At 39.9% G+C, this 19,235-nt stretch overlaps 2 protein-coding genes across 3 annotated transcripts in view; one reads left to right on the top strand and one right to left on the bottom strand.

The window, feature by feature from the left end:
• pgs1 (phosphatidylglycerophosphate synthase 1) overlaps positions 1 to 8,395 on the top strand; it is a 37,204-nt gene extending 28,809 nt beyond the window's left edge. The window contains exons 9-11 of the mRNA XM_015381803.1: positions 410 to 558; positions 647 to 776; positions 7,239 to 8,395. Of these exons, the coding sequence (XP_015237289.1) occupies positions 410 to 558; positions 647 to 766 (269 nt within the window). The 3' untranslated portion in view covers positions 767 to 776; positions 7,239 to 8,395. The remainder of the gene's footprint in view (positions 1 to 409; positions 559 to 646; positions 777 to 7,238) is intronic.
• Positions 8,396 to 12,680: 4,285 nt separating this feature from the next.
• The window catches only part of LOC107089207 (cytohesin-1-like), a 24,780-nt gene continuing 18,225 nt past the window's right edge, over positions 12,681 to 19,235 (bottom strand). For both annotated transcript variants that reach the window (XM_015381864.1, XM_015381871.1), the window contains exons 3-12: positions 18,321 to 18,385; positions 17,722 to 17,788; positions 16,679 to 16,797; positions 16,354 to 16,547; positions 15,810 to 15,958; positions 15,314 to 15,426; positions 14,915 to 14,993; positions 14,759 to 14,830; positions 14,273 to 14,427; positions 12,681 to 13,324 (exon numbers count right to left, since the gene is read on the bottom strand). In XM_015381864.1, the coding sequence (XP_015237350.1) occupies positions 13,246 to 13,324; positions 14,273 to 14,427; positions 14,759 to 14,830; positions 14,915 to 14,993; positions 15,314 to 15,426; positions 15,810 to 15,958; positions 16,354 to 16,547; positions 16,679 to 16,797; positions 17,722 to 17,788; positions 18,321 to 18,385 (1,092 nt within the window). In that variant the 3' untranslated portion in view covers positions 12,681 to 13,245. The remainder of the gene's footprint in view (positions 13,325 to 14,272; positions 14,428 to 14,758; positions 14,831 to 14,914; positions 14,994 to 15,313; positions 15,427 to 15,809; positions 15,959 to 16,353; positions 16,548 to 16,678; positions 16,798 to 17,721; positions 17,789 to 18,320; positions 18,386 to 19,235) is intronic.

Here is a 19,235-nt window from a genome sequence, read left to right as displayed (position 1 = left end):
TTACCGTGGTCACGGCTTGCTGGTAATTCGGCGAGATTCCGTTTAACTCAGAACAGCATGGGATGATTTTGTTTGAGGCCCTTTTTGTGTGTTAAGGCCAAAAAGAAGAAAAAAATAAAGATAAACAGAATTAGTTCTGTTGGGGTAGGATTGTAGATGAGCCGTTCTCCATATGAAGAGTGTCGGGGTCTGCTGTTGTTCTTGTGGCTGTAATGGTATGTAGGTTCAGACAGGAATCTTGCAAACTCACTCTGCTTTAGCCCCAGGACAGGGATGCACACTCACTCGCCCATATTTTGAGGTTTTGGATCAACGTTGGGGATTTCTACATGTGCTTTCTTTTAGTTGTGGTTTCAGACTGCTGGAACCAACTCTCACTGACTCCTCTCCCCTCCCCTCTTCTTCTCAGGTCTGTGGTATTACCTCCAGGGGCAGGACAGGCCTTGCCTCACTCTAATCGGCTCCCCTAACTTTGGTTACCGCTCGGTTCACCGTGACCTGGAGGCACAGATCGCCATAGCGACGGAGAACGAAGAGCTTCAGCGGCAGCTGCAGGAGGTCTGCTCGTTTGTTCCTCTCCCCCCCAGAAGGCTTGTGTGACAAAATGCTCAACAGCTCACCTGTGTTCTGTGTTCTGACCCTGCAGGAGCAGGAGATGCTGTACCGGCGCTCCTCTGAAGTGTCCGACTCCACGTTCCAGCAGCCAGACCGCCACGTCAAACTGTGGGTCAAACTGGTCACTCCGCTCATCAAGAACTTCTTCTGAGATCCAACAGGTTCAAAGTGAAACATTTACATCACACACAAGCAAACCTCCAATCATTAAAGATTTCAGCTTCCTCTGGCAAAGGTTCAGCTCTGGCTTTGCTATGTTTGTATTTTATATTAAAAGATGATGAAAACCTGAACTTTTTATAATTATAGCAACCAGAAAAGTCAGCCATATTTCTGTGCTCAATGCTGCGCTGCGTTTCTGCACTGCAGCATTTAGGAGATGGGCCGCTGATCTGCTTTTTACTTGATAAAAACAAATAACCTTTATATGCATATCTGATCCACACCAATTGACTGACCTTACTGGCATTGGATCAAGTTCTGCAGAACCCTGCAGCCACATGTTTCGATGTGTTATAGAAGAAGCAGATATAAAAGGTGGAGGAAATGAAGCCTGCAGTTTTTCTTCCACTGAACTTTCTTAGAAACACCACTCACGCTTCAGGGGTTTCACTTATAGACGTGTGGAAAATGTTTAAGTTAAATGTATTTTATTAGTGTTTTAGTGTGAAAAACACCTGGAGCTATAAAGTGCCTCAACTTGTTCTTGATATTAAAACTTGTCCTAAATTCAGATTTGGCCCTTTGCACATAAAGTCAGAGAAGCAAAACGTTTCTGATTCGAAAACACTTTTATTGATATTGTGTAACTTTTAATGATGTAGCTTTTATTTTCTTTCTGCCAGCTGTAAACCATAATCATTAAATCTGAAAGACATTGGAACTTAGTTTTCAGCTCGGTATATTTAATTCTGTATTTGAAACAATTGAACTTTGCATTAATGCTCTAAATCTCAATTGCTACATTTTCTCGCCTGTTACCAGAATTTGCAATTTTTCTTCCTCTCCTTATTGCTTTTTTTTTTTTGCAGCGTAGCAAAAATGCATCTCTGGATATTTAGTGCAGAGATACCCACTCACACAGACAGTAAAGCTGTGGGCTGTGGGTTCTGTGAAATGCTCGCAGTCATTGTGGTGATTCCCAAATCCAAGTGTCCAGACCTCCTCTTTCCCAGAATTGGCGTACAGGGAGCAGGGACGGGGAGTCGGCTGATTCAGAGCCGCCGTCAAGTGAGTCAGCATGGCGTTATGGGGATGATCTGACACTTTGGTTTGGGAGTCCTGTCAGGACTCGGTGAGGTCGACTCAGGAGGTTCACTACTTGTGAAACTAGAAGTTCTGCTCGTTTGTCATAAAGTTCAGCATTTCTCCTCCCTGAGCTAAACGCTCAGGCTGCAGGGAAAGCTGTCAGCTGCAGAACGAGAGAAAGCAGCGCATTTCCTGAGAAGAGGAAGTGTTTTTCAGGCTTGAAACTGACGGTAAATGGGTGGTGTCTTATCACTACCTGAGCACTGCCAGGAGAGAAAAAAAATCTGAGTCATCAGCTGCCAGAAAGACACAGTTAAAATAGATATTTTGCAGTGAAGCATAGCACACGCTGTGGTGAGTGTGTTCAGGCTTATTGTTGGATGACTGCAGAACTGGTTCGATTTGTGTAAAAGGCTAAGAGGAAACCTCCTGATCAGCTTGAGCTGAACATGTGAAGAGAAACGGTTTACCACGACGGCTACTAAACAGGCTGATTTAATCAAACTCTAGTGTGTTATTTAACATGGAGGGAGTGAAAAGAAGGTTTTATAGGTGCATTAGTTGCAGATCTCAGGAGGAGCTTAAAAAATAATATTGGATCAGATTCACTGCTGTGCAGACAGTCTTAGAAAATATGGCCCCTTGGTAACCAATTAGTGGACCGGCATCTGTACCGGATGAGAAGAAGTCAGGGAAGCCAACAGCAACATTAAAGGATCTGCAGACATTTCTGAGAAATCATTTGCATGTTTGGCTGATGAGTTTCAATTTTTTGGACTTAATTACAAGAAACACCAAGTCCCCAGTGAAGCACGGTGGTGGCAGCGCTGTTTTTCTTCTAAACCTACACTAAGGAACTTTTCAGCCTTCATAAAATGTTTTCATAACTTTTATAATTATACTGAAAACTTAATTGAATGACACTTCTGCACGTATTTTTATATCTCAGGAAAACATATTCTAGGACATTACAACATTGCAACTTTTAGCTCTTTCATGCTTTTTTGTACTACATACACTCTTTTTATGTTTGTTGTATTTGTATCTTTAATGGCATCTTTCTTTAACTCTTTCTACTCTATAAAAGTTACTGGAAACAGAATGTAACTGAGGGCGTAATCCCAAGGGATAAATAAAGTTGAGTCTTAAGTCTTTGTCCAAGTCTAAAACAACTAAACATGTGTAGACTGCTTTACGGCATACTGTACGTCACTTCCCCCTTTCTCCATTTGTTACAAAGACTGAAGTCGATGCGACGAAGTGTCCTTGAGAGATCGTATATTTGTACAAATTCTGCAGCGTTGATATTCAGGTAATACGGCTTCGTCCTGCTGCGATCTATACATGTTTACTGTTAAATGATCAAACATAACATTGTTTCGCCATAATTAGATTCAGTACCTCATCGTTATTTAGCTTTTACACAGCCGCTGGAAAAAGAAATGTAGTTCAATCCAACTGCGAGCCTTTGGGAGATCAGGATTTTACGACGCTATGCTATGGTCCTCATGGGAAATGTTCGCTTAGTTTGATTACGCTATGATGCTATGGAAGACTCCTCGATATGCGGCCGACAATTGCAGCCTTCTTTTTGCCAGTTTTGAAGGGCGGGTCTGGTGTATCCTATGTAGCCTTGGATATCCCATGATTCATTGCGAGTCCAAGGATCCCGGCTGCTCCGTGCTCAGAGGAAAAAGGTAAAGGGCGCCGGACAGTGGTGAATATTCTAAGTGCAGTTTAATATAATACAGGTATGTGAAACGTTCTGTCTGAAATGAATGAAAATTGTTGTAGTTGTTCCTCAGTTCCTCGAACGCACCCAATGTCTTCCTTCAGGCAAAACAATACAGTTTTTGTCCACTGGGGGGAGCCAAAATCCACCAAAACTAAAGGTTCTTAAGAACTAATATTTTTAATTTATTTAACCTTTATTTTAAATTAAAGATGCACCGATCTGATGCTCAGATCAGATATCTGCTGATCGGATATCAGATGAACAGCGTTGATCCAGTGTTACCGCGCAATCATTACGATTTCCATTGATATTATACACGCAGATAAGCTACAGCGATCTAGTGATTAAAATGTTATGATTGCAACGCTGATTACACTGTGATGATTTACGTGTTCATTTGTTACCTTTTTTATTTTCATGTCAAGCATGATGTCTTTGGTAACATGGCGAGTTATCGCATTATGGAGCTGGTATCGGATATCAGCCAATACGCTCAGCCCATGCATCGGTATCAGATTCGAACGGGGAAAAAATAAATCGTTTCATCTCTGATTTTACTGACTTTAAAGCGAAGGTCATTATCCTGCCAAGTACCACGATATTGTTTATTTATTTATTTTTAGTTTTTACGGCAGTGGTGGCTCGGTTTTCTGATAGTAGGCTGACAGGAACAGAGGGAAAGAATATGCGGGAAAGAACTACAGGCCGGATTCGAACCCGGGTCGGCCGCGTCGAGGACTAAGGCCTCAGTACAGATACCACAATATTTTAATGTATCTACAACTTCTATGGTAAACTTCTATTACTTCTTCAACAGAAGGAATAATAGGGGATCTACATAACTTTGGTTTTTCGAGCAATTGTGAATCACAAAGAGCGTTTTGAAAGGTGATAAAATCAGTCTGAAAGTCAGAGTGAACTGCCTCTGTTGAGGATGCTGGGAACTTTGAACAGCTTTGCTGGAAACATAAACGATGTTGTCAATCATAGATCCAATTTAATTCTGGCTGAAAATCTGGGGATGTGCCAGAATCAACCTCACAACCTGATGGAGAGAAGAGACAAAGGGTCGAAGGTTAATTTGCTGATTGCTGCAACTGTTGTTAAAGTGTGTTTACAAGAAAACCTGCATTTCATTTGAATAATTCTGGTTTTTTCGGTTGAGTTTCACAGATTAAAGCTCACATAAAATTTCTGTAGTGCTTTTTTTACACTTGTTTTTTTTTTCACCACAAAATCCTTTCATTTTTAGCAGGCGTCAAATATTTGATCTTCTTTGAAGGAATATTAAACAATCTGATTCATCTTTACAACTTTCCCAAACAGCTGGTCCTGCTGGGCGGAGCCTGTTATTTAACTTCTGGCTCCGGTTTTATCTTTTGTGAGACTCCAACAAGCACTTTATGGTATGATTATACAAGGACGTATAAAAACAAAAATAGATCAGGCTTGTGTATAAATGTCATCCGATTGAATCAAGTTCATGCTGCGTAATTAAATCCTGACGTGAGAAACAATCCTATTTAGAAAATTCCCGAGGCTGTTTCTTATTCTAAATCCGTCCTGTTTATTGGGATTCCTCCTGCTGCTGATAAATAGTTTTTTCTGTATGGTAACATGATTTATGCGAGAAGAAGTGCGAATCAGAGTGTTTCTGGATCCCATTATGACCTCCTGTCTGCAGCCTCATTTAATATCTGCAGGTAATTCAGAGAAGGGCGGCTCTTTAAGCTCTTACTGGAAACCACAGCCATATTTCCAGCTCCTTCAGTTTGAAAGTTTACATTTCTGCCACTAAATTCAAATGCTTCAAATGTTAAGCAGAATAACTAAAATCCAGTCATGCATTTTTGTTTATTACTTTTTTATTCATGTTGTCCTATCTTTCTGGCATGGGCCGTTCTGGTGCTTGCTTGAATCGCCTGAAGAACTTGTTTTTTTGTTTTGTTCCAAGTTGAGCTGTAGTTTGAAGAGCTTTCTTTATTTTCCTTTTCTTTTGTTTGCTCGTTTGTTTCCTTCTGGCACAGGGATCGACTTCACTTCCAGTATCTCTCTCTCTCTTTTTTTTTTCCTTTATTCCCGAAATGCCGGCAAAACAAAAGCCGTCCTCTCCAACAATAGCCTCGCCTGTGAGCGGTGTGAAGATCTTATCAGTAGCCCGGTTCATCTATTGTTGGGAACCAGTGACAACAACTTGAGGCTTCCTACCATCAGGGACTTTGACTCAGGATCACAGAGGTTGTTGGTGATTGACTATTGGTTACTGCCCTCTAGTGGTAAAATGTTGATGTTTCAGGAGGGATCACATCCTGCAGGTGATATTTCCTGCAGCCTGTGTCTGGCCTCCACTTTGTTTCACAGTCCAGTTGAATCCTCCATCCATTGCTGTTACATGTGCATCTCTTTCTACCACACTTTTTTCTTCTACTCAACTTTCTAATCATATTTTAAATTATTCTTCCATTAACAAGTAGTTGCTGGTGTCTGCATCCAATAAAATAAATTTTTTTTAAATTCATTGTATGTTTTATACATATTAAGTGAGATCCAAACCTTAAAAACACACATTTTTTTTCTCTCTAGCTGTAATTCATAACTTTATAAATAATGTTTGACATGTAAATCTGAGCTGAATTACTGAACTAAAGCTTGTTTTATTTAAATTTAGTATGATGCATATTTTTAAGCATAGAAGCAGTTTGATTCACAAGGCTGAAACTAACGATTATTTTGCAAATCGATTAATTTGCTGATTGTTTTTTCGATGTATAATCGGATAACCAAAGGTTCCTTAAAGACATTTTTTTAACGAAATTAAACCAGGGGAAACTAAAACTTTTCCACCTTTGGAGTACTGGATGGAGCATACTGACAGACATTTTTTTTTAAACATTATATGCAAAATAATTTTTGTTTTTGTTTTTTTACAATGTTGTTATAATTACTGCTTTAAGTGGGTTATCTCTGTCAGCTAAAGGCATACTTTACATTCTCTATACTCCAGTTAACAATTAAATTGATTACGGTACAAAGTTAGTTTACGATTATTTCAATAATCAATTAATCACGATTCATCCACTTAGTTGTTTTAGCCTACATACACACATATATACATATGTGTGTGTATATATATGTATATGTGTGTGTGTATATCAGGGTTTCCGAAGGTCATTAAAAAAAATTTAATGTTATTTTAGTGGCATTTAAAAAGCTTTATTTAAAAAAAAAAAAGTTTATAAAACAATTTCTTCAGATATATCAGATATAGCTGGTTCCACGTGTTTATGTGCGTATATAAACATATATGAGAGTCATGAGTACTTGTTGATGGCATTAAAATTATTTCTAAGAGCTTTAAAAGAGCATTAAAAAGCAATAAATTAGAGTTACTCATTCCTGTATAAACCCTGTATATGTGTGTATGTTATATTCCTAATATTTGTAACTGCATCATTTATGCCAGGCAAATACACTGATGCTGATTTTTTTCTACTTTTGGAAAAACACTGAAGAAAGACTTTTTGTGTGTGTTTTATTATTAAGCAAATTAACTCATAACAGCAAACATCTTAAGAGTTGGATAAAAGACAGAGTATGTTCCAATAAAAAAGCTTATAATGACTCTTTTGCTCCTTCACAGCTGCGGTCACCCAGTGATCTCTTCATGTGGTCCAGAGTCGCAGCTCAGCGCAGGCATTTGTGCCGTTTGCTTGGTCTTCCTTTTTGGGTTTGGACTCCAATGTTGAGCCAAGGTCAGCCCCAGTTCTGCAGAGAAGATGTTCTGGTACAGGCTGAGCATCGCCGTCGCCTCATCAGTGCCACTAAAAGTGACTGCAACACATAAGAGGAAGTGTGATGGACTTTGTGGCTGAAAAAAAAAAAAGCTCTTAACCCCTCTTCCATTTTTTACATTCATATCCACAAACTGTGGATTTCTGCACTTTCCAACAGAGGAAGCTACTGATTATCTTTCTGCACCTCCACATGTACTGTTGTTGCATGATGTGGAGCCAAACAAAGACTCTGACGTCTGTGACGGTAAGCAGACGGGTGTGGTGAAGCCCCTGGAGGGGCCTTAATAACAGCTCCTAGGGTTTGTTTACAGCTCTGCCCAGAGATACGTGTACAGTTATGTTTGTAAACTTAAGGATCTGATGAGTTTTTAAAAGTGAATCACAATGTTGAACTAAATTTATTCTAAAGCTCAATGCAGAGCTTTAGAGTTCAATGTAATCAAAGTTCACTGGAGATAATAGAATAGAGGACGGTTCTCCTGGCGTTAAACCCCCAAACGCAGCGACCGCAATATTTTTACACTTTGATCCATTTCATCTGCAGCAAATAAAAAATAAATAAATGAAAAATCCACTGAGGAAGATTTAATGGCTTTAGCTACAAACTGTTCTACAGATCTAATTCTAGGGTCTGCCTGCAGATTAACGAGGGAACCCGAACTATCACCCAGTCCTCACCTAGGAGCTGCTGCAGAAAGTTTTAGAAAAGTTCTAGTGAACTCATCTGGTTGAAATGAGGATCATCTCTGTCACCTGAGGGAAAAGTTTTTGGTTTAGCAGCTGACTGTAGATTTAATCCAACTTAATCCAACTAAAATCTGCTAATAAAATGTCCACTTGTTTCTTTTTAAGGAGCAGAATGATCAGATGCTGCAGACATGTTTTATACCAAATTCATTTATTGATTCCATATGTTTGCTTGTCAGTGTACAAACATCAAAATAATAAAAATATTATAGAGTTTAATGAAAGTTATATCATTTTAGCAGTTTTATTTGTTTTTAAATTAAAGCAATACGTTTGTGTTTAACTGTCTCATTTTTTGGGGGCCATCTGGTGAAAGTAGCCAGCAATATTTAGTAGCATCTCTGAAAAGAAAACCTTTTTTATAGTAAAAACCTTAAAACATTTTAGGCAAATGCATGGTGACAACTACTGGCTTCTGTTCAGTAATAACTGTGCATACTCCTCTGCTCCTATTACAGCTCACTAAATAAGTGGGCGTAAACAGATGGGTTGGCATGCAGGGAGGATTCCAGGATGTGTTGGGGAAGCTGTTAAGAACCAGTGACCCTGTTTCAGTTTGTGTTGGATCGAATTCAAGAAAAAAGGAATGGGTGATGGGTGAAAGGTCCACAGCATCACTTCTCCTCCACCGTACTTAACATTGACCTTAAGAGGCTAATCCAAATATTGGTCCAAATCTGATCTGTTGCAGATTTTGATCATAATTTCATTTTGCTGAAGCAGAATATTTTAGTTACAAGTTTTAGTAGTCAGGGAAATTCCACATATCTACATTTGCATGCTCCCTGTACGCCATGCGTACAGGGAGCATGCGTACGTCCAACCATATGTCACATTTCTTGTTGCGTCTTTAAAAAAAAAAAAAAAACATTTACAGGAGTCTTATCTGTGGAGATTCTCAGTCATCCAGGTCATGGTTAAGCTGTAAAAAGTTCGGTGTAGGCAGCTGGAGGTGACGTTTTCAATCAGCACTGGATCCCTGTGCACTTTAAACCCAGCAACTCCCTGAGACAAAAATTGGTTCACCCCAAACTCAGGACACCCAGAAAATAAGACCGGCAACATGGTTTACGCTGTTCAGAGTAGTGAAGAGTGCAGAGATCTTTACATAGGAGAGACCCAGCAACCGTTAGACACGTGCATGGCTCCACACGGGGGCCAACTCCCCAGGACAAGACTCAGCTGTTCACCTTAGACTTAGACTTACACTCCTTTATTTGTCATTTTGTATGCACAGAGTGCATACAGAACGAAATTGCGTTACATACAGCTTATGAACATTGCATTGATATTTCAAATGGCACGAGTTATACAAAAAGTGCAGCAGTGGTCAAAGTGTAAACAGTGCAGAGGATAAAGACAGTGTGCAAATTGCAATGGTTCAGTGCAGATAGGCATTTGTGCAAAAAATGCATTATTGAGAATAAAAATTAGATGAACTTAAAGGGCTAAAAGTTAAACGTTCAGCAGCATTGATGCCCGATAATGTGCAATAGGTGCAGAGTTCGGTTTGTGGATCAAAGGTTCAACAGTCTGATGGCAGTGGGGAAGAAGCTGTTGCAGAACCTGGTGGATCTGCAGCGGATGCTGCGGAACCTCTTCCCAGAGGGCAGCAGGGACAGCAGTCCATGGTGGGGGTGTGAGGAGTCTTTGATGATATTACGGGCTCGGGACACACAGCGCTGTGATGAAATGTCCTTAATGGAGGGAAGAGGAGCCCCAATGATTCCTTCTGCTGTCTTCACCACCCTCCTCACGTTCTTCCAGTCAGAGGCTCTGCAGCCTACACACCAGAGAGAGAGACAGCTGGTCAGAAGGCTCTCTATGGTGCTTCTGTAGAAGGTTGTGAGGATGGGCGGGGGCAGGCGGGCCCTCCTCATCCTCCGCAGGAAGTACAAACGCTTCTGTGCCCTCTTCACTAGAGATGAAGTGTTTAAAGTCCAGGTGAGGTTGTCCGTGACCTACACCTGAAGGCTGAAGGACATTCGTTTGACCACAACAGCGACCATATTCTGGCCAAGGTAGAAAGATGGTTTACAGTAAGTGAGGGGTTAAGGAAGCCATCTTTGTTACCCTGGAAAAAACGTTTCTCAACAGAGGAGCTGGCATTAGACATAACCTGTCACCTAATTAATGAAGTACTTTTAGGAACAATACCCAGAAGATTCATCTCTAACCTTCCCTCACCTAACACTGCAATGAGTTATGTGACCAAAACCACTCGCACACGAGGGAGTTTTTGACCCATCAGAACCTCCTAACCTCTTTTAGTTATCAGGCTCCTCTCCTGTGGAACCAACTACCAGTTTTGTTCTGTGAGGCAGACACCCTGTCTAAGACTAGGCTTAAAACTTTCCTTTTTGATAAAGCTTAGGCTCAGGTTATCCTGAGCTATCTCTATAGTTTTGCTGCTATAGGCCTGGACTTCTGGAGGACATAGGGACCCCTTTTTCATCATTCTGCTTTTTCTCATAGTAGCTTCACCTCATCTGTTCCTGTTTGGCTTTGACATCATCCTGGAGACAAACATCAGCTGTGCTGCTTCCATCAACACCCTTGTTTATAGATGCTGGAGATCGGCCTGTTTTCCAGTGTAGTCCTGTTTCTCTGACCGTGACTGGCTGGATGTGCTTTCTTCATCCTCAGACATGGGAGCTGCCTTGGAGCTCGTCTGCCTGGCTGTGTGTTTCCTGGACGGGGCCGCCTTTTGCAGCTGCTTTTTGTGTCTCTGCTTCCGTCTCCTTGAATCCCAGTCGGCCTCGGCAGATGGCCGCTCACACTGAGCCTGGTTCTGCTGGAGGTTTCTTCCTATTAAAAGGGAGTTTTTCCTCTCCATTTTCGCTACAAGCATGCTTAGTGTGAGGGATTGCCTTTGAGTCGATGCAATCAACTGGTTTTCCTTAGAAAACTTTGAATCAATCTGACCAAATAATTTGATTGAACTGTAAAGTACCTTGAGATGACATGTGCTGTGATTTGGCGCTATATAAATAAACTGAATTGAAATTAACGACCATTAACACCTCCCATTGCGACCTCCTTGGCCAATCAGTGACAGAGATCAAAGCCAGCTTTTATCCCCTCTAACTCTTTGTTCCACCTACAGTATATTAATCTCATTGCTCCCCACCACTAGTTAGCACTGAAGCCTCTTGAATGAGAGGCAACACGTCTTCTAGAAAACTTCACATCCAGTTGCTTAGACTGAACTTTTTCAAGCTTTACGGGAGTCGTTACCTTAAATCTGACTTTTACATGTTTAAAAATTTGTATTGAGCATTAATTAAAACCAGCCGAAAAATCTGAATTGTAAACTGCAACATTGATCTAGAAATAACTAAACGTCTCTTAAATTAATTGTATTTACCCATAATTTGAGTAGAAAATAAGATGGTTTGCCAATGCAGTTAGTGTTTACTCTTAAAATAAGTTAAATAATATGAACTTGAAATAAGACAATGCAATTGTTTTTCTTATTTTATAATGTAAACTGTCTTGTTTCATTGGCAAAGTATCTCACTTACCTCCTCAATTCAAGAAAAAAATTATTTTAAGAAAAAATGACTAGATTTTTATTTTTTGCACTTTTTTTTTTTTAAATGTTGGCCTTCTGTTCAAACCAAGAATGTCCACTAGAGTGCACTCTCCAAAAAGCGCCATTTTGGTCCTCCTATACCAGCTTCAGTCCAGGAAAGGTGCTAACATTCTCCTACCGGCTGTCAGTGTCACTGCTTGTTCAACTTTTTACCTTTTGTGTAAGAAACCAGGAAACCGTGGTAAGCTGCAAATGTTTCAAACACTAAATCCACATGAAAGGGAATGAAAATGAGTCTGAGCTCTGATTGTTTTTTCCTGAAAATGATTAAACATGAATTTAAAGATGGTCAGGAGGATATTATGGGTTAAACGCCAGGTTATGACTCCTCTATGCCTAGTTGGGTAGAAAATGTTGGAGCAGAAAGTTAAATAAATTAAAAATGAGAAAGGCTGGATGCTTCATGCCATGAATTTATAACTATTTAGGGTGTAGGCTTCTCCAAAATACAATAAACTAACAGCCAGCGTGTGTGAAAACACCTTCAGGCAGGTTCTCATAGAGAAGTTTTAGACCAACCATTAAAACACCCAGTCTACTCTATTTCCTCTCTAACCAAACCCTGCAGAGTCCCACTGATCTGCAGACTGTGTGGGTGTCGATGGTAACCAAACAAACCAACCATTCGCTTCAGGAGTGTACCAGCGTTTGTTTTTTAGGTCATCGGTCTCTTCTAGACGGGAATCTCCCCACTTCCCAACCTCGTTGAAACGCATGACCTGATAAGATCATCAGCAGCAGGAAGAAGCGGTAAACACCGACAGCAGAGATTTAGTGTAGATCAGATGGCATCAACGGTTTAATCTGCAGCATCTCAGCATAAAGAACCTGACAGGAACCTGCTGAAATAGCTATTTGCCCAATTAGTTATGATCAGAGGAATGAAATACGAGACAGAATCAGCTTATAAACCAGAGCAGATTATTTTTTTCATAAACTTTTAATGAGAAAAAAACAATAAATTACAAGAAATCAGGATAAATAAATACTTAGCTGTTTGAGCGTCACCTTCATTTACAGAGTGCACTGAGAACAGAAACGGCGGTAAGAAAAGTGGACAGAAAAAGTCAAACTGAAGGTCCGGTTGGATCAATTTGGCTGATTTCTTCCTTAGGACAGGTTACGAATATACAAACATATCTGGTCACTGTAACGAACAGGAAAAAGTTTAATAATCCAGCATATTTCTTTTGAGATGACAACTGCTAATTTTTTTTGCACACTTCCTTTCTCTGGTGGAGAAGCTTTCAGATGTCTTTATGTAATAAAATGAGCCAAATACTGTTTTAAGATTCTCATCGGGTCAATATGACTCCTTTCAACAGTCATTACAGCAGTTTTATCTGGAGTCATAGAGAACAGTCCAAGTACTGATAAGGCTTCTAACGGATCTCTTTACATGTTGAGCTTCTGGGGACTATCTGTGCTGAAGGCGGATTCACTCAGACGGTTACAGAGAGGAACACTGGTGGAAGGCGAGTCCTCTAAAGGATATCTGACCGGAGCTGCTCTCACAGCCCCTTCAGGGAGGAGACCTTCTTCTTCCGAGCTGCCAGCATCTCATAGAAGGGGTCTTTGCTGATGGCGGCCCTGCAGGGTGCGAGGAGAAGAAAAATGTTGGTTTAAAGCAATGAAGGAGATGCACAAGAACAGCCAAAACGACTGAACCAGACAAATAATGGTGCAACATGTGACAGTGAGAATTTCACTGTTTAAAATGGTTTAATTATAGATCAGAACAACCATTTCTGCAGGTTTCAGCCCCAAGTGATTCATTTCAACCACAAGTTGTGTCAAATCAGCAAATCCATGTATAAATATAACTGAACAACTTGTAGATAAATTAGGGGCGTCTCAAAGCTGCTGTCCTGCAGGTTTTAATGTTTCTTTGCTTCAGCAATACCTTTTTAATGGCTGATTATAAAGGTATTGCTGAACTGAAATCATCTTAATCAGGCGTGTTAAAGCAGGACACTGGTTCCAGAGGATAGACCCTATAATAGCATTTTAAATCCAACTTTACATGGTTGGGGAAACACGAAATACTGACCGCTTTGAACAACAAAAACATCCAAACTGCTGAGCAACAGGCACAATAATAACTCCATTACAGATCATCTCACATGGATGATATGCCGTAATATTTTAAAAACAGTTTAAACTTTTACTTTTGATTAAAAATATCTGGCTTCAGGAAAACAATTTTTTTTTTGATCCATTAAGTTTAGATTTCATACATGAACTTTCTGATTTGTGACTTTAAATGACTTTACTTTAAAAAAAACGCTGCGATTTTCAGATATTGTAAAATATAAACTGGGTTTATCATAAAAAATTAACAGTGCTTATTATATTTAATGTTTTAAAATTAGAGAAGAGGAATCAAATATTTCTCTTTGAAGTTGTGAGCCAATTTAATTAGATTCAATCATCGTTTGTTGCTCTGGACCTTTGAGCTCATCTGAAAGTGGAGATTAGAAACAGCTGCTCTGTCTCAGCGCTCAGACCAGGTGCAGCAGAGGAAAGTAAAGGTCTCACTTGATGCTTTTGATCCATTCGTCCTTCTCCTCAGCTGTTGGAGCAGAGATTCTGTAGAACGTGTGGTTTCCCTCCACCACTCGGCCGTCCGCCTCCGTCTTACACGCTTTGATCACCTGATCTTTATTGTTGGGGATGAAGAGCTCAAAGCAGTTCTGGAAGGCGATAAACGATAGTGGATCTATTTCCTATTTGCAATTAAAGCTGAAAACTGAACACTTTTCTTTATACTCTGTTAATTTAATCACAAAAAGTAAAATGTTCTGTTGAGCTTCTGGTTTACTGTAATAAAATCTGGAAAACAAGCAGCTAAGTTCTGCAGCTGGGATGTTACATGCATTAAAAACAGAGGGAGTCATGGAAAGTTAACCTATTTCCTGGTGTCATCTTCCCATTGCCTCTTTTTTATTTGTTTTGTTTAAATTCAATCTGGAACCTTAAAGTAGTAAAAAAGGAAGTAAACAAAAAGGAAGGCCAGCAGTTTACCGGTTTCTTTGAGTCTTCCACTTCTCTGATACTCAGATTCTCCAGTGGAATAATCCCTCTGGGTTCTTTATCCTTATGAAAACAAACAACTAGCTGTAAGAGCAGCCTTTAAAAAAAACAAACACCTGCAGCAGAAACAAACTGATCCAAACTTACTGTGGTGTATTCGAAGTAGTAGAGGCAGTTATCTGTGAGGATAAACCAACGTCTCTTCCAGGTCTTTACTCGTCCACCTGAAGACAGATCAAACTTCTGAAAATGGACGCATTAAAACCTCAATCTGCAGGTTAATTCAAGTCCAACTAGTAGCAAGTGATGATTTTATGTCAAAGCAGGCAAAAAGCAGAAAAGCTTGGATATTAAATGCATCACATGTTTAATTAGTACAGAAGGGATGAACTAGGAGCAGCTCTGAGGCAAAGCAGTGCACTGAAGCCTCATAAACGATACGTACCTCCTGGATCCAAAACCATGAAACAAAGACAAAGAAGAATGTTTAGAAACTGAACATAAAGCAGGAACCAAATGACGTGTGAGACAACAGGAGGGGACATACCCAGCTTTAGCAGCCAGCCCTCTCTGTCAGGGTTGAAGAAGGTGTGTGTGAGGTCGTTCCCGTCGTCCTCTGGGATCTTAAAGGGTTCGTTCTTGATGCTGTCGTAGAGGTTCTGCAGAGATGGTGATGGTGAGGATATGGATCACAGAGCAAACATGGAGACAATTTCCAGTTAGAGGTTTCTCAGAGATTGATTAAAAAGAGCTGCTCTGATGGAAAAGCTGTTGTTACTGTTTAGACTTTGACCGCCTTCCTGGTTACGGCCATCGTGCTGTGGATACCACAGCCCTGTTTAACATTAGCCGCCTGGAGGAACACAATATCTCCAAGACAACCAGCAAATCAAACTGTATATACAGTCCTACTTTGTGTTTGTTCTTAATAAGGAAATGAAGACATCAGAAAAAAAAAACCCAGACAGCTTTTTTCCAATTAAAAAGGTATAAAAAGAAAATCTGATGTCAGTAAACCGTAAAGCAGTAGGGGCGAACTCACTCTGAGCAGATCCTCAGGTAGATCTCCTCCGTCATTTATTCCTCTGTTCATGGCAGTGAACCTCTGAACTGAGGGCTTGTCTCTGACGTTCGGGTTGTGTAGACTTGTGTTCAGCATGATCACAGCAAAAGACAACACGTAGCAAGTATCTGAGGGGTCAAAAAAAAAAAAAGGAGTTTCCATGTCAGGTTCCTGTTTTTAACCTGGAAATTAATCCCTCCTGTGACACACCAGCTGCTCTTCCTTTTAATTTTAAAACTCCAGACTATTTCCATGGTTTTAGTTCTTTATGTTCCTTACAAGAAAAGATGGGAGAGGATGCAGAGAAAGAGGGAAGAAAGTATACGCTGAAATAAGAGGGAGAAGAGGAAGGAAGTAAAAGGAGCAGAGGAAATGGACGTAGGGAACAAAGGGTAGATGGAAGGAAAGAAAAGTGAGGGGAATATAAGAAAGTGGAAATACAGTGGATACATGAGGAAGATTAAAAGAAGTGAAATGGAAAGGAGGACCTGAGTGGAAAAGCTTGGGTGACACATTCACCCACCAGTGCTCTGAAACACTCCGGGGTTGCAGTGGCAGTATCTCTGGGCGAACGCCTCCATCATGCGGTCGATCTTCTGAGCCTCACCAGGCAGCCTGAAGCTCCACAGGAACTGCCGCAGCGCCTGGACCAGGTTCAGGTCCGAGAACTCGTGCAGCTCCAGGAAAGCGTGCAGAACCTTGATGTTGAACTCATCTCTGAATGCCAAACAGGATCCAACCCAAACATCAGAAACACAGAGAAGACACACGTGCTCCATTAGAGCTGCTCGTGTTACATTATGAATCACAACTGAAATGATTTGCATTAAAATGTTAAAAATCCCCACCTCTCCCCCAGGTAGTCACCAATGGCCGTCTTATTCAGCCCCTCCCCCTTGTACAGAAACTGTGCGATGTCTTCGCTGGTGTTTTTCAGCAGCGAGCTGTCTATCAGAAAGCGAATACCCTGAAGAGGAAAAAGGAAAAACGAATTAAAAAAGAAAATAAATAGTCAGTTACGGCTGATGCTGGTTGGCTGCTTATTGAATATTTCACCTAAAGGCAAAACCTTTCGTTAAGATCAACAAAGTTTAAATATCAACCTCTATTTGCTCTACAGCTGAAATATGAAAGTTAATTTATTTAACTAATTCAGTCCTAAAAAGTAGCTAATATAGACACCTTAACACAGAGTGATTTATTTCAGTTCACTTTGAGGATTAAAGCCAACAGCTCTGCAAACCAATATAAAAAGAAAGATGCAGTATTACACAACGTTATGGCTTCTACTATTAAGGAAAAGACTTCCAAACTAATGGGCTTCAAAGAGGTTCTTATCGCAGACGTTAACTAGAACATTAAGTGGAAGGAAAAACTGCGATGAAATATGTCAACAGTCAGGGATGATCTGGGGAACCAGTCCATCTGCTGAGGTTGCACCAACATGTAAAAAAAAAAAAAAAATCAGCACTGACGCGCTAGCTGGAGACTCAATGATCATGGGATCACTGTGCATGGTTGGCCGAACATTGACTAGGAAAGGAAGCAACTCTCCGTCCCAGAAAATATTGTTTTGTTTTTGTCTTCTGGAAGCTATAATTATCCAAAAAAACTGAAATAAAAACCTAACTTTATCGCCCGATATGTATGGAGTAAATTAAGTTTCAAGTTTTAAATCTAATTACTGAGAAAAATCTAATGTCTGATAATATTCTGTTAATATGTAGCTTTACCTTTATTCCTAATATATATCTTATTGTTTGTCACCTCATATAATGAGGTTTTCTACATATTTTATGCTCTGGGAACTGAATCTGTCCAACAAACACAAGCATAAAGTTTATTTTCTGTATTTAGAAATTAAATATAGAAGAATAAATGATCTGTTCACCTTTGCAGGGTCCATGTTGAACTTCTTTCGGCCTATGGCCATCTGCTTGTTCCTCTGCATGCTTTTCCTACAAACAAAATATTAGAATCAGATTAATCAGATTAATCAATTATTGAAATATGTTTTAATTGTTTTAGTAATTTATCACATGCCATTAGCTGAAAGAAAAAAGGAAATCTACCCAGAGCAGTAATTATACCCAAATTGTAAATAATATTTGCATTATAATGAAAAACCTTTTTTTTCTGCGAATATGATCGATCCAGAACTCCTTAAATAGCATAGTTATAACTTCACTGGGTTTACATTCTGTTTTAATTCTAATTTAAGGAACCTTTTGCTTCAAATAAATCGAAAGGTAATCGATTAGCAATATAATCGTTATTTGCAGCCTTACATTTATATTCTGCACTATTAAAAATAGTGTTCGGTTTACAAGCATTAGGTTTAAGGACTTCAGTGTTTTGATTTTTTTGCTTTATTTCACATTAAGGCAGGAAGATGTAAAATCAAAAGATTATAAATGGTTTGGGCAGATTTTAGTGAGAATGGTGCTGCCAACGCACTGATCACAGGACAGTTTTTGAGAGATACTTTACCTCTCTTCAGTCACACCCAGGTTTTCAATCTCATTGGTCACCTCTGCTATCTCATCCTTCAGCCTCTGAGAACAGACAGAGTAGAGGAGGATGAAAATCATGGAACAGATGGAAAGTTGGTTCAGCTTAAAAAAAACAAAACAAAGAGAAACATTTTCTTTGCTATACGGTAATTAAACTGTTTATTTCTTAAATCCCCATAGGGATGCTTTACTTCACTGTTGGAATAGACTGCACATTTTTTGTTTACTTCAAGAACAACTCACTGACCAGCGCATCACGACCAGCGCCATCCCACTCAAGCGACAGCCCACTTAATCTCCTTAAAGTGCCGGCGTGATTCACTGCTGCCCCGGCAGAGTCCCTCCTCTTCTCAGCAGGAGTTTAGTAAAACCTCCCTCTGCAGAGAGTCCTCTCTGGGATCTTTGGCACCTGTTCTGATGTCATCTCTCACCACCTCTACCCCTGTTTCCACTTCTCTGCCCTTTCCTTTAAATCTGACCCAGATTTATCAGTCTACTCATCCCTGACACCCTCAGAGGGATGTTTGGGTGCCACTGAGAATACAGGAATATGAGAATCAAAAGCTGGCTGGCTTAGTGGAGCTGATCAGGGGAGTCGGAGAGAAACAGATGGAGAAACATGGAGCCGGCAGAAAATAACAGGACCACAGAGGTTATTTCAGTTTAAAACAGAAATATAAACAAACAATCAACTGAAAGTTAATGGTTGAGAAATAACTTTTAGACTAATTCATTAAATTACATCCCTACAATAAAAAATAAATGTTCACCATGGATTTATAGCCCATATTTCTAAAGAAGACGGGATTAAAATATGAAACCTGGAAAAAACAGGAAGGAAGAAGCCAAGGAACGACAAAAGAAAAGGTGACAAAAAAGGCAGGAAAAAAGA

Source organism: Cyprinodon variegatus, unplaced genomic scaffold (assembly GCF_000732505.1).
Source record: "Cyprinodon variegatus isolate N-32 unplaced genomic scaffold, C_variegatus-1.0 Scaffold12, whole genome shotgun sequence".
NCBI classification, from domain to species: Eukaryota; Metazoa; Chordata; class Actinopteri; order Cyprinodontiformes; family Cyprinodontidae; genus Cyprinodon; species Cyprinodon variegatus.
The sequence above is the reverse complement of the archived record's forward strand: the minus strand, read 5'-3'. Positions and strand labels throughout refer to the sequence as shown.